This window comes from Scyliorhinus torazame, chromosome 17 (genome assembly GCF_047496885.1).
Source record: "Scyliorhinus torazame isolate Kashiwa2021f chromosome 17, sScyTor2.1, whole genome shotgun sequence".
Classification (NCBI taxonomy): domain Eukaryota; kingdom Metazoa; phylum Chordata; class Chondrichthyes; order Carcharhiniformes; family Scyliorhinidae; genus Scyliorhinus; species Scyliorhinus torazame.
The window spans coordinates 67,741,588-67,755,139 of record NC_092723.1 but is presented as its reverse complement, the minus strand read 5'-3'; the positions used below and the strand labels follow the sequence as shown (position 1 = coordinate 67,755,139).

Here is a 13,552-nt window from a genome sequence, read left to right as displayed (position 1 = left end):
CACTAATTGCCCTCTAGTCAGAAAGTTTTGGGATCAAGCTACTCAGACTTGAGCAGAACAATCTAAGCTGACATTCCAGTCCTGTACTAAAGGAGGTGGAGGTCAGAGGTGACTTGGAAGAGATGTTAAACCAATACTATCTACCCTTTCAAGTGACAAGATCCTGAGACATTCCAAAGAAGAGCAGGGGCGTCATCACTGGTGTCCTTGCTAATATTGATGCTCAGTAAACTTAACAAAGATGGATTAGCTGGTCATTATCACATTGCTGTTTATGTAAGTTGACTACTTACAAATTAGCTACCATAGTTCTATGTTTCAATTGGACTAGACTTCCAGTTGTGCTTCATTGGCTGTAAAGTACTTTAGGACGTCCAGTAGTTATAAAATGCGCTATATAAATATGAAAGGGTTTTTTCATCCATAAACATATTTCATAAACCTCCATTACTGTATGTTTATGGTCATTTCCAACAACCATCGCCTTGGTCTGAATTATTGGCATAACCATCTTGGAATCATTGATGTTGCCATCTTAGAATTTTTTTTCTTTTTAAAAAATAAATTTAAAGTACCCAATTCATTTCTTCCAATTAAGGGACAATGTAGCGTGGCCAATCCACCTACCCTGCACATCTTTGGATTGTCGTGGTGAAACCCACGTAAACACAGGAGAGTGTGCAAACTTCGCACGGACAGTGACCCAGGGCTGGGATCGAACCTGGGACCTTAATGCCGTGAGGCAGCAATGCTATCCACTGCGTCACCGTGCTGCCCAAGTGGCCACCTTACAATAACTGAATTTTTACAATGCAGATGGAGGCTGTTTGGCCTCTCGTGTCCCTGCTAACTCTCCAAGAGCAACTCAACTAGTCCTGCTCCTACGTTTTTCCCCTTGCCATACAAATCTTTTCCCTTCAGAAAATTAGCCAGTTCCCTCTTGAAAGCAGTGACTGAATTTATCTTCATCACAATCTCAAGCTGTGCATTCCATATCCGCTGAATAAACAGATTTTTGTCTTCATGTCACTCTGTTTCTTTCGCTACTCGCTTTAAATCAGTGTTCTCTGGTTCTTGACCCTTCTACCAACAGAATATTTCTCTTGTCCAGAGTCCTCATGCTTTTGAATACCTTTTTCCACTTCTCTTGGAAGAACAACAGCAGCTTCTCCAATCTATCTGCATAACTGAAATTCCCCATTCTGAGAACCATTCAAAAACCTTTTTTTTTTTTTTTGCAGCCTGTATGGTCTTGCCCCACCCTATATTTGTAACCTGCTCTCAATCTACACTCCTCTCCCCCACTTCTCCCAATGAAATTCTGCACTGAATTTGACGCCTTTCATATATTCCTTCCTTTCCATACCACTGCCAGCCTTACCGTGACCTGCCTAAGCCATGTACCCTGGAATTTTCTCTTACTTCCATCACCTCATCCTTAAACTCCACCTCTTTCACCAATCATTTGGTCACCACTCCTAAAATCATCTTTTAATAAGTCTGAATTGTCGTGAGATGTTTTTCTAAGTTAAAGCCACAAGATAAGAGTGTGGTAATTTTGTTCCCTGCATAACTCTTTTTATAAAAAAAAAAGTATTTATACCAGCTAGTAATAAAGTGGAGCTATTTTCCACTGTTTTCCCTTACTCCGTATGCGATAAGTGTTGTGCAGACTGTTGGTACTTGGTCTACAGATATAACTGAAATATCCATAAAAATGGAATTAAGCTGCGTTTTTTCTTCCCAGGTTCCTGATTACTACAGAATTATTAAGAATCCAATGGATTTATCCAGAGTGAAAATGAAATTACAGAAAAAACACTCTCAACATTACCAAACACCAGAGAACTTTGTAGCTGATATTAGGCTCATTTTTAAGAACTGTGAGAAGTTCAATGAAGTAAGTATAATTTGTATTTTTCAAATGCTCCAAAACTTCATGCCCTGTTACCTGTTTCGATTGGTGGTGAAGTTTTGCAATCCATATTAAGAGTTCATTTTCCACACTTTAAACAAGCCCAGATTTGAACTGAGTTTAATTTGACTTTCATCCAGAAGCTGGAAGTGAAGTATAGTCAGCATGCGCAACCAATTTTTATTGAACTAAGTAATGGAGACGAGAGTAATGTAGCAAATTAAATAACACGTGGACTTTCAAAAGGCTTTTAGTTGTGTAAATACAGGACTAAGGAGTGAAGTCAGGCCAAGTCACAGAATGAATGGCTGTAAAACAGGGGTTAAAGGTAGTTACTCGGGCTGGCACAAGGTGGGAGTTGGTGTTCCACAAGATCAGGAACCACTTCACTATTTGCACGAATGGTTTAGAAAGCTTCACAGCACCATGGTCCCAGGTTCAATTTGTGCGGAGTCTGCACGTTATCCCTGTGTCTGCGTGGGTTTCCTCCGGTTGCTCCGGTTTCCTCCCACAGTCCAAAGATGTGCAGGTTAGGTGGATTGGCCGTGCTAAATTGCCCTGAATGTCCAAAATGGTTAGGTGGGGTTGCGGTGTGCAGACTCAATGGGCCGAATGGCCTCCTGCACTGTAAATTCTATGTATCTGAAATACAATATCCAAATTTGCAGGTTACACCAAATTGAAAATACAGTTAATACTAAAGAAAATATAAGAAGACAATGATCTTGCAAAATGGGCGTGTAGATGGCAAATGGATTTCAGTATAGATCAGTGTGAAATTATGCATTTTGGTCAGAGGAATGAGGAGGCCAGCTGTACGTGGGAGTTTTAAATTTGAATTTAAAAACATAATTAAAAGTTATCAGATAAAGAACAGAGGTCTGCAGTTTATTCAAGGAATAGAATTCAAAAATCTGCAAGTTACGTTAAATTTGTACAAAGCCATGTTTAGAATACCATGCTCCGATCTGATCTCCATATCACAAAAAATATATGAAAGCAATGGAGAAAAATGTGTCCCAAGGATGACCAAATTCTGTAAAATTCAATGTGGTTGTGATATAAATTCATCATTCACTGAAGTTGTAAATAGGAGAATTAAAGTAGATATTAATTGTTTATTAAAATTGCCATAAACTATTTATTTGTATATGGTACCTTAGAATAGGTACCATATTGGACAGGCACATGGACAGCAGTAAATTGAAGGGGTGTACATTAGGTTGATCTTAGATTAGGATAAATGGTCGGCACAACATCGTGGACTAAAGGGCCTGTACTATGCTGTACTGTTCTATGTTCTAATAGTAACACAGAAGGGTGCTATTCAGCCAGTAGTGTCTCTGCCAACTCTCAACTATTCCCACTCCCCATCCCTTTCCCAGCACCCATGCAAATCGTTCCCTTCAGATGCTTATCCAAATCCCTTTGAAACTCTGCCTCCGCTATTTGCATTCCAGAAGTTAACCACTCATTTCAGATGTTTTTCCTTGTGTATTATTGGTTCTTTTGCCATTCCCCTTAAATCGATGTCCTCTGGATCTCAACAGTTTCTACTGTGTTCAGGCCCTTTATGATTTTGAATACCTCAATCAAATGTCCTCTTAACCAAAAAGGTCAACAAACACAACTTCTCAATCTATCCATATAGCTGAAGTCCCTCATCTCTGGAACCACGATTGTAGATTTTTTCTGCACTCTTCTAAAGCCTTCACTCACTTCCAAAAGCATAGTGCCCAGAATTGCACACAACTCACCGGTTGAGACCAAACTAATGTTTTATGCAGGATCATCATAACCTCTGTGCTTTTATGCTCTGTGCCTCTATTTGTGAAGCTGAGGATCCTGCACATCTTTTCATCACATCAGCCGCTTTCTGAGCTTGCCCTGCCACCTTCGAAGGTTTGTGCACATACACCCTCAATCTCTCTCATCTTGTACCGTCTTTAAAATTGTATTCTTTATTTTATACTGCCTCTCCTTGCTTTTGCGTCCAAAATCATTACATAACCCTGCATTAAATTGTATCAGTTACGTGTCTGTCCATTCCACTTGTCCCCTTGAAATCTTATCACTATCCTGTCACAGTTCATGGTTCAGCTGAGTAGCACAGCATAGACACATTCAAGATGAAGCTAGATAAGCACATGAATTTGAAAGGAATAGAAAAATATGGTCGGGTTCAGTGTTGAGAGATGGGTGGAGAATCAACTGCCAACATGAGCGATTAGGCTGAATTAGACTAAGTAATTGAAACGTACAGGATCTGAATGGGCTTGATGGGGTGGATGTTGAGAGATTGTTTTCACTCGTCAGGGTATCTAAAATACGGGAGCACAGTCGCAGGAAAAGGGATCAATCATTTATGACAGATATGGGGAAGTTACTTCAATCAAAAGGTTGTGAATCTTTGGAATTCTCTGCCCCAAAGGGTTGCGGATACTCCATTATCGTCTACCTCAGCCTTAAATTTATTCAGATTTTTAGTGTCTCCGGAAATGGAGGGATACGAGAACAGGTAGGGAAGTGGAGTTGGATCCAATGTTCGGCCATGATTGTATTGAATGGCGGAGCAGGCTCGAAGGGCCATTAGTTGTCCACTCCATTTTCTTGTTTGCTGTGCACAGTATATAGTAACTCAGTCCTAAAACTTTCAGTCTGTAGCTGTTCCCTGATGCACAAAATTTAGGGGAGTATTTTTTTCTTCATTCGTGTGCCACCTGTGCTTCATTTCTTGGCTTGGTATTTGTTTCTATAGGCTCAGCTTCCCCATGGGCAGCATAATGCCAGTGCATTGCCGCTGCCCATGTATGTACTCTTTAGCCTTTACAAGCCAAAGTTAGTGACCAAGCTTTCCAAAATTGTTGATAAAAATTGCCCAAAATAAATGAACGTAATAAAATGCTAAAATTGGCATCATAGCATAAATAAAGGACCCCTCAAAATGTCAACATTTATTCGGCCAGCTACATTCCGATTTCTCCCCACAATCCTGAATGCCTTAAAACTGCTTAATCACTGTACTCAACAAGAAATATTCTCTCAGTGCATTTTCCTGATTAATTTGCTTGAAAGAGATTAAACGGTAGTAAACGTGACCATTGTGAAAGTTGAATCGTATTATGGTCGTGATCATGTGGATCCTGCAGACATTATATACACCTGCAACTACAAGTCCTCTCGATTAATTACAGTTTAGATGTACACGTTTTGTTTACTTTGAACCATAACCTGACTATTGTGACAGATTGGAGCTCGAGGGTCTCTTGGTGATCACTGCACTGCATATATACCCCTCTATGGAGTTCGGCATGAATGGATTCAGAGGGCTATTTTCTACGTACATTACGACTGATATGTTGGTTTGTTTCAGCAGCCTCTATCCTTGGAGACTAGAATGTCAATTCTCAGGGCAGGTTGCTTATTCTGGTGCTAGTTTTAATTTAACTAATACCTTCTGTGGAGTTTTAACGTCCTTTTAGGTATGACATTCACCCTGGCTGACTCTGAAGATTTTTCCACTTGTGCTTTAATGCAATATTATATGTGAAATTACTTTTATGAAATGTAAAATTCAGTATCAGAAACTTTGTAACTTCAATCGTTGAAAATATTCCCATGGCGCTAGAACCTTCAAACAACCTGGCAGTTGTGGAATTCTGTGGGTTTTTTTTTAATATAGATGTCTTGAACAATACTAAATGCATGTTTAAATTTCTCCCCTTTTAATTCAAATTAAGATGCTACTTTATAGAGGAGGTTTATGATTTCAAATTTCTTTTTTCACCCGTTTTCTCTAAGAAAATTATTGAAGGATAATTGTTCGAAGGCTACCTGATATATCTGCTGAAGTTGGAGGATGCATTTATGAAGTGCTTTGTGGGTGTTAGGTATTCTGCCTTCAATATGGCCTTTATTTGTATAACAGTTTTGTTAGGATAGGCAAAATCTCATTTGTGCTAGCACCATATGTTCAGGCAATATGCAAATAATCTGTTGTACTTAACTGTACCTGACTCTGAAGATGTCACAGTTAAGTTGCAGTGAAAATTTACAATTATCTATTTGAAAAGTATAGTTATTGCTGGAGGATTCTGTAATTATGTGTTACGTGACATATAATAAAACTTTAATGAATTCTTTCCTCTATCACATCCTTCAACCATTCACGACACCACCCCCAATTTTCTCTCTTGTTACTCTTCTCTGAAAGTGTCTTCTCTGTATGCTGTACCACGTTTGCTGTGTGGGCCAATGTAAGAAGGTCTTGTTCCCCAATGCCAGTCCCATTGTTGGTCAGGAATGTAAACACCGATCACTAAAGATTCCTGAGAACTGAGGATCCCAGTATTTCCATTTGCTAAGCCTAAATCACTTGAGTGCAAACCAAGAATTGGATTCAGACTCTAGATTTTGCTACAGAACCATATGTGTTTACTCAGTGGGAAACTTCAATATTTTTCAGTGTTCCAGACTTTGGAGCCCACACAAAATATGGTATAAATTCTCGAGCAATGTTTTCTTTACTTTTCTAACAGTGAGACTGTATGATAGAATTTGCCTCCGCTCACCAAATTCACAATAAATGGAAACAGGATTTACACAAACATTACAGCTGTTAGCGATGCAAATTGCCATCTCGTTTTTATATTGAGCAGTGTTGTTGTGTTGCACAATCTGTTCACATTGTAATGTTTCACTTAGCTTGCAGAAGACGTTGATCACACAGGAACGGTAAACATTGTATTCAAAAAAGGGATATTGAAGATAAGCTAACAGCATGACAGTTGCCTGTGATATTGATTATTAACCAATTTAATGCCACCTCATTTTTGCTTTTTTAATAGATCAGCCTTTTAAACAAAAGGAGCATGGATTTTTTTTTGTGCACATACTTAATGAGTATGCACATAAAGGGTAAACTGTACAGATATTAAGGAAGCTTTGATGTTTGTCTCTATCAGTGCAACATAAAACAAATTTATATTATGAATTTTATTGTCTCATAAAGGTTACCCTATTACCTGGGGTTCAAAATGGTCCTCAAGCCCTCATGAGGACCAAAGAAAGGGAAATGAGAACCAAGGTAAAACATCACCCCTGCTTATGACAGACCTGTTTCTTTCTCTGCAGTGTGTATCAATTGAATTTGGTTGTTTATGTGTAAATTCCACAAGATGTTTGTGGAATAAAAGTGATAGTGTTTCACCAAGGGATATCTCGGAATATTATTTTAGCCATTGACCATTATACCAGATCAAATTTATTGTATAAGGGAATGACACCCGGGCCTTTCACGTTTGACCCTTTATTCAAATTCAGACAGCCGGATCAGATGCAAGTTGTCTTTATTGACCTTTAAATGTGACATGTGGTTACCAGCTTCAACCCATTGCCGAATGGATATGAGCTCGCAACAGATTGCTGCTCCTAAATTGGTACTAGATTAGTAATCTTTTATTGAAAACCTGAAAAAGTAGGTGTGAAAAATGGGAGTGTCTCGGTGGTGTAGTAGGGAATGATCATCTGTTCGTCTAAAGAAGTTTATACTGTGGATTACCTGGAAGTGCTTGACGCTGGGTGCCTAAAATATTCAATTCATCAGCAGTCTGTAATTTTGAGCCCAAAAACAACAGTTTTTGGAGCAACTGGAGTATTATTCTAGTCAACAACTGAGATGCTTTTGCCATTGTCATTTTGTGAGAAAGCAGGGCTGAGATGGAAATTAGCAGATCCAGTTTCAATTTATTTTCTCTTTCACTGGTCCCCCTTTGGCGCCTATTGTTATCCATGTCAAATAAGTTGATACTCTGTGCTGCCTTCAATGTTGGCCTTTTGAATGCATGAAAATTTATTTCCCAGATGTGTCAGAGGTGTGAAATTCTAATGGGAATACTTTGAATGAGACGTCCATAAAGATATTGCTAATCACACATTAAAACTGGAAATGTGTTCCTCTATATGCCTCTGTTGTCGTGAGGTTTGGCCATTTGGTAGATTATGTAAAGGAATACATCAACTGATGCGCATTTTGCTTTGTGCAAGTAAGCAGATATATGCATGGAAATGCTTGAATAGTGTAGGAAAGCCCTGATATTTTGTGGAATACTGATATTGTGGTTGGGCCAGTTATCTCAGTTGGCTATATGGTTAGTGTATAGATTATTCAGAATAATGCCAGCACTTGAGGGTTTGATTTCCCCTTCCACCTGAGCTAGATTTGGAATCTGACTATTTGTCCTACCCCTGAGAGCAAAGCACCAGTTGACAGTTAGTAGAGGACCTGCCTTCAGACAGAGCACACTTACTATACTATTAGTGAAGTAAGTGGATTTACCACTAAGACATTACAAGTATGATAGTAATGGGGGATATACAGTTATGAAGAAATTACAGAGAAAAGTTTGTTTTACTTATTCTACTGTTAGGTCTTTGTAAAAACAATAGACATAAAACAGAACATGATCATCTTGTTTCTGGGCTCCACCTTGTAAAGACAAGATTTTAAAATCTGGATATATTTTATTTTGGGAATCTTGTATGCATTTAACACCTTTTCAAAGATGCATCCTCGTTTAAAGTAGATTTTGTATACAGCTTGTAACAAATGGAAGAGTTTATCCCAATGTTCTCCTTACCTGAAGATGCTCACTTGCAAGAGTTTGATTTAACAGGATCTAGCCTCTGTTTCCTCACCTAGTGGATGTTGAGTTTAGACAGTGAGTGTTAGTAGACCATTTGTGATTCACAGCTGACATCTATACAAGTAAAATTTATTGCAGTGACCATCTGACTGCCCAGCAGGAACCTTGGCTCATTTCCCACATTCTCTCCCAAAGCTCAAGAACATTAAGCTCAATAAGAATTCAGCTCCTCTCTTGGTTGAGATCAACTAACATAGAATAAATTGGGGAATTGAAGGTCTGTATGGGTTTGTCACAGCAGAGATTGCCTATTAATATTTAAGGGCTTTAATAGATGAATGTTTTGTTTAAATGGGGGTTACAGGCATGTTAATAGCAAGATTAAATACATTTGTATTGCTTTCACTTTTAGGTAGATTCTGAGGTGGCCCAGGCTGGCAAGGCTCTAGAAAGCTACTTCGAAGCAAAACTACGGGTGGTTTATTTGGACAGAACCTTCACACCTTTGGCGGAATCAGATTCCGACCACGAAGATGAAGCTCATGTTAGTGAGGATTCGGACGATGACTTCGTTCAACCTAGGCGAAAGCGGCTAAAGTCGGACGACAGACCAGTGCACATTAAATGATTTTCTCCACCTTTGAGGGGAAAGATGAACTTCTTAGACTTTTTCCCTCTTTTTGTGCTCGCAGGATGTGAGCAATACACCTGTGGCTATCTGCTTGTTGGTTGTAAAAGCTGATATCCACCATACAGTATTTATTAGAGTTTTAAAATGTTTTTGTACAAATAAACAAAAATTTGTTGCATTTGTTCATTACCTGAAAACTGAGAGTCTTTTCCAGATTCTGTTCCTTTTTTTAAAAAAAAAAATCCTTGCCTTCACTGATGTAATTATCTGATTGATTCTTGTGTGCTAAACGTTGTAGATGGCATATATTTTATTGGCATGCACAAGGAACTATTTATTAACGACGCAGATCTTTAATTTACATATTTAGAAATGGAAATTTTCTCTGTATAGAACGGTAACCTACCACACAATTATCAGGTTTAAAAACACCGTAGCTCTTGCCTTCCAGGTGCCTGTTCTCATTCAGTTACCTTTTTTTAAGCTACCAAGTGTTCAATTAAAATCAGATGCACAATCTTTGAACACTATCTGTTGAGTGCCAGAGTTTGTTTCTTTGATTCCGTTGAAGTACATATGTGCAGTGCAATAATTAACTGCCATTAACCACGTTTTGAATTGTTGGAGGACCACTGTAGCATTCCTTCACATATTGAAAGTAAAAGATTTGTTTATTTTTGCAAGACAACTGTAAATAGAATCTTATTTCGTGTGTAGCTTTGTACATTTTTATTTGACTTTACAGTTAGAAAGAAGTCCAGGATATGGCTTGCAAACCTACAAATTAATGGCATAATCTGTGGAATGGCCACAACACTTTAATCTGTTGTCCCTGTCACACTGCATCAACAAGTTGAATTTTCAATTGATTTATTTGCTGGGGGACTTACTTGTCATAAATTTAAAGTTATGGGGATTTAAAGGTAATGGAACAATATATTTTTCCAGACATTTTAGTCTGGTTCTTTCTGCACTGCTAGTTTATCAGTGGATTCCCAAAATACATTAGAGTACAAAATTGGGCACGATCTAAATTACGACAGAATCTTGGACATTTTTTTTAAAAGGGCAAATTTGATCTTGCCATTCCTGAACAGGAGTGAAAAGGTCATGCACTTGGCCACTAAAAAGCTGAAACAAACATCTTCAAACTCAACTGAATATTAAGTAAAAGTGATTAATAAGCCATTTGGCGCAATGGTTTTGGTTTTGGTTTTTTTTTTTTGCATCGCCCTCTCTCCTTTGGTATCTCTGCTGAATTCAACACTTTTCTCCCTGCTAGCTGAGGCATTGTAACATGAAATTGGCATGCCTCAACCTAGTTCTTAATGGATATGGGCTTGCAGAATAAAATTGTTGTTGATAACCTATCTCATGCATGCAATAAGGATGAGTGGTATCAGAAATAGAGAAAGTAACGTCAATAGCACAACAGGATATAGCTTTCAATGGTTACGTTCAGTGCCTTTTTTGTTAGGTGATTTAACAGGATGTGATTAACATAAATAGATGCGTCATGAATTTGATTATAGCATTTGCTGGCTGGCCGGGAGACTTTAACGTTTGCTTTAACGTCCCAAAAGCAAGTCAGAACTTGAAGCCCAAATTATGCTTCAATCCTGGTTCAGCAAGTGATGCATCAATCATGTGCTTAAATGTTTATTTACAAGGCGTAGATTGTTGCTCAGTGTGAGAATAATGGGCCATTGCAGGGAACTGTGCTTGGAATCAAATCTGCTCTACTTGACTTTGGGAATTTTTGCCGATCGTTGATGCCAAGAACCAAAGATTGAAGTGTGCACAGCCAGCAATTAAACCACCATTTCCCACCTTGATCACGATGAACGAATTGCTCATACAATTTCAAAATAAAAGATGAAAGTTATGCATTTGGAGGTGTTGTTCTTCTCTGGTTTTGTAAAATTGAAGTCAAGTAGATGGAAAAAAAACTTCCGTGTTGAATGTTCTTTTAATTTTACAAGCACAGGATGCGTAAATGCTCCATGCCATCTATGTATGGTTTTTGTCAGCTTTTTATATTGTTACTTGAAGTTTGGGTATAGGATAGACACTGATACCATGCTAGTTAAAACTTATAGGCTAGTAGAATCCAAGTATTTCCATTACTGTTTAAATATGTAAAATCTCAGCCTCTAAATAAGATAGATATTTGCCCAATGCACCCTTTTTCTTTTATACCACAATTTCGGCGTTAATAAACTAGTGGTTTGAACCATTCATAAGAATTAGTGAAAGAAACCCTCGCAAAGTAGCAGTTATGTTGACAACTTAATCAAATGTTTGAATTCTATAGTAATATAAGGCAGAATAAGACTTCTTGTACAGTGCAGACTTTTGCGCAACTGGTCCGGATATAGACTTTATCCCAGTTACAATTTTTCCTGACAAGACGCCTTTGTAACTGATTATCCATCTGCATCCAAAATGGTAACACTGGATAGCGGGCAAAAAAAATTCATGGCTGGAATATATATTCCTTATTATTGACCTTCCTAAAATTTCCATCGTATATGTGATATCTTATAGTAAATGTTGAAATGTGGATACATACCTTATTAGAAGTTAAGCATACAGCTTGGATACCATTGTCTTTTTGGTCAATTAAGTGCAGTGTGAGTACCAGCTGCTTCTGTTATTCCCACACAGCACATACTTGAAAATCTAATTGAATTTCTAATTTACCCTTCATCTAATTTCTGGATAGCACACCTTGTAGGTTGATAAATCGTCCTCGACTGTTTACTTGCAATTTTCTCTCACTCCGTACTCTGCACTATTTTCATCACTGGGACATGACTTTTGTCTTTTAAAAAAAAAAACACAATCCATAATAAGCTTTCAGTCAGATGTAGATAGATGTTCAAGTTAACCATAAGCAAATATGGTTCCTAAAGGTCCAGTGTTAAGCATCAAAATACAAATAGAATGTCTGTCGGGTCTGTTGAATGTAGGATTTACCATTTTTATGTGCTTCAATAGTACCACCCTAACTTGATAGTTACTTTTGATTTTCATTCAGTGATCAAATTGAGGTCCTTATGTTCATACTATTGATGTCTAGGCTCACATCTAATGTACACTGCAATTCCTTTAATTTGGGCCTGAAAGGACTGATGCTGTTACTATGCTCAGTTTGAAAGGGAGAGAGAACAATTGATGTAATATTCTATTTAGAGGGGAACTGCTGTTTGACGTTATGAAGTTACACTCATAGCTCATTTTTAAATTGTACATTTTTTCTGACACTCTTGCTTCATTTACACTGTACCTTGACTTATGTTTTAGACTGAAACCTAAAATGGCAATCTTGAGTCCTATTATAGTTATTATTGATGCAGGATTGAAATTGAAGAAAGTCCTAGATTTGGTTGTTTAGTGATTATTACTTTTGTTAGTTTGAAAAGCTGCTTGTGTATGCCATAAAAATATACAGCCTTATTAGCTACTGATCATACTCAAAGTCAATAGTCCTATGGATGAATTTTAATTGACTTCACCCGTCTTTTTTAATGATTGCCAGTTATAACTGTTGCATCCGCTGTGTTTTTTGCTATTTTGTAACTTAAAAGTTTACAGTATTTTTGTCAATGAGTTATTTAAAAGCCTGTCAACAGTTTGTAAATATTACCTGTTTTAAAATATTACGGAATGTTGTGTTGTAGACGATGAGAGTTGTTGCATTAGAACAGACAAAATGCTTTAATTGGAAACTTTCTCCTTAGTCATTTCTATTAAATTGTACAGCTGGCAAGGGGCATGGAGTGATGGAGTGTTTTTCTTGTGCCAACAAAGTAGGTATAACCTGCAGTGCAGCCAAAAAGCACAGTTCCAGCTCTCAAATAAAAGTCAAGGTATCGTTTCTGCTGAAATAGTTGATATTCCTGGTTTGTTTTGTTAATTTTTTTTAAATGCCGATTTTTAAAAAAAAATTTTGTTCAGCCCAGCTGACTGGTTTCAGCTAAGCCATTGTACACGAGTCAATTTGATGTATAAGATTTTGGTTCTGTATTATTACTTTTAATACTATCAAACCACAAGTTTTGCAGTGTAGCTGGAGGAATGGGCCTTTCTCGTGGTAATTTAACCTTGGGCTAGGCAAGCATAATGTTTGGTTAGGGCCATCTTCTTTTGACTTGTCCTTGACAAAATTACAAAAAAAGTTGTTTAGTTGAAAGGGAAAATGTTAAGTTTTGCAGCATCAGACACCACCTTTTCAGCAAAACAGAAAGATAGAACTCTTATCCATAAAGTGCTGTAGACTTTTTTGTGAAGCTGTAGTATGTGTGTGTATATGGATTAGCAAAGGTTATTGGGTTTTTTTTGCTCTGGGTTAAATTGCTT

The 13,552-nt window shown here is 37.7% G+C and overlaps 1 protein-coding gene across 2 annotated transcripts in view; it reads left to right on the top strand.

Moving 5' to 3' along the window:
* The window catches only part of LOC140393925 (E3 ubiquitin-protein ligase TRIM33-like), a 256,428-nt gene extending 243,348 nt beyond the window's left edge, over positions 1–13,080 (top strand). Inside the window, exons 18-20 of one of the 2 annotated variants that reach the window (XM_072480564.1) lie at positions 1,748–1,900; positions 6,927–7,001; positions 8,972–13,080. In XM_072480564.1, the coding sequence (XP_072336665.1) occupies positions 1,748–1,900; positions 6,927–7,001; positions 8,972–9,187 (444 nt within the window). In that variant the 3' untranslated portion in view covers positions 9,188–13,080. The remainder of the gene's footprint in view (positions 1–1,747; positions 1,901–6,926; positions 7,002–8,971) is intronic. The other variant, XM_072480565.1, reaches the window with a different exon arrangement.
* The last annotated feature ends 472 nt before the right edge of the window (positions 13,081–13,552 follow it).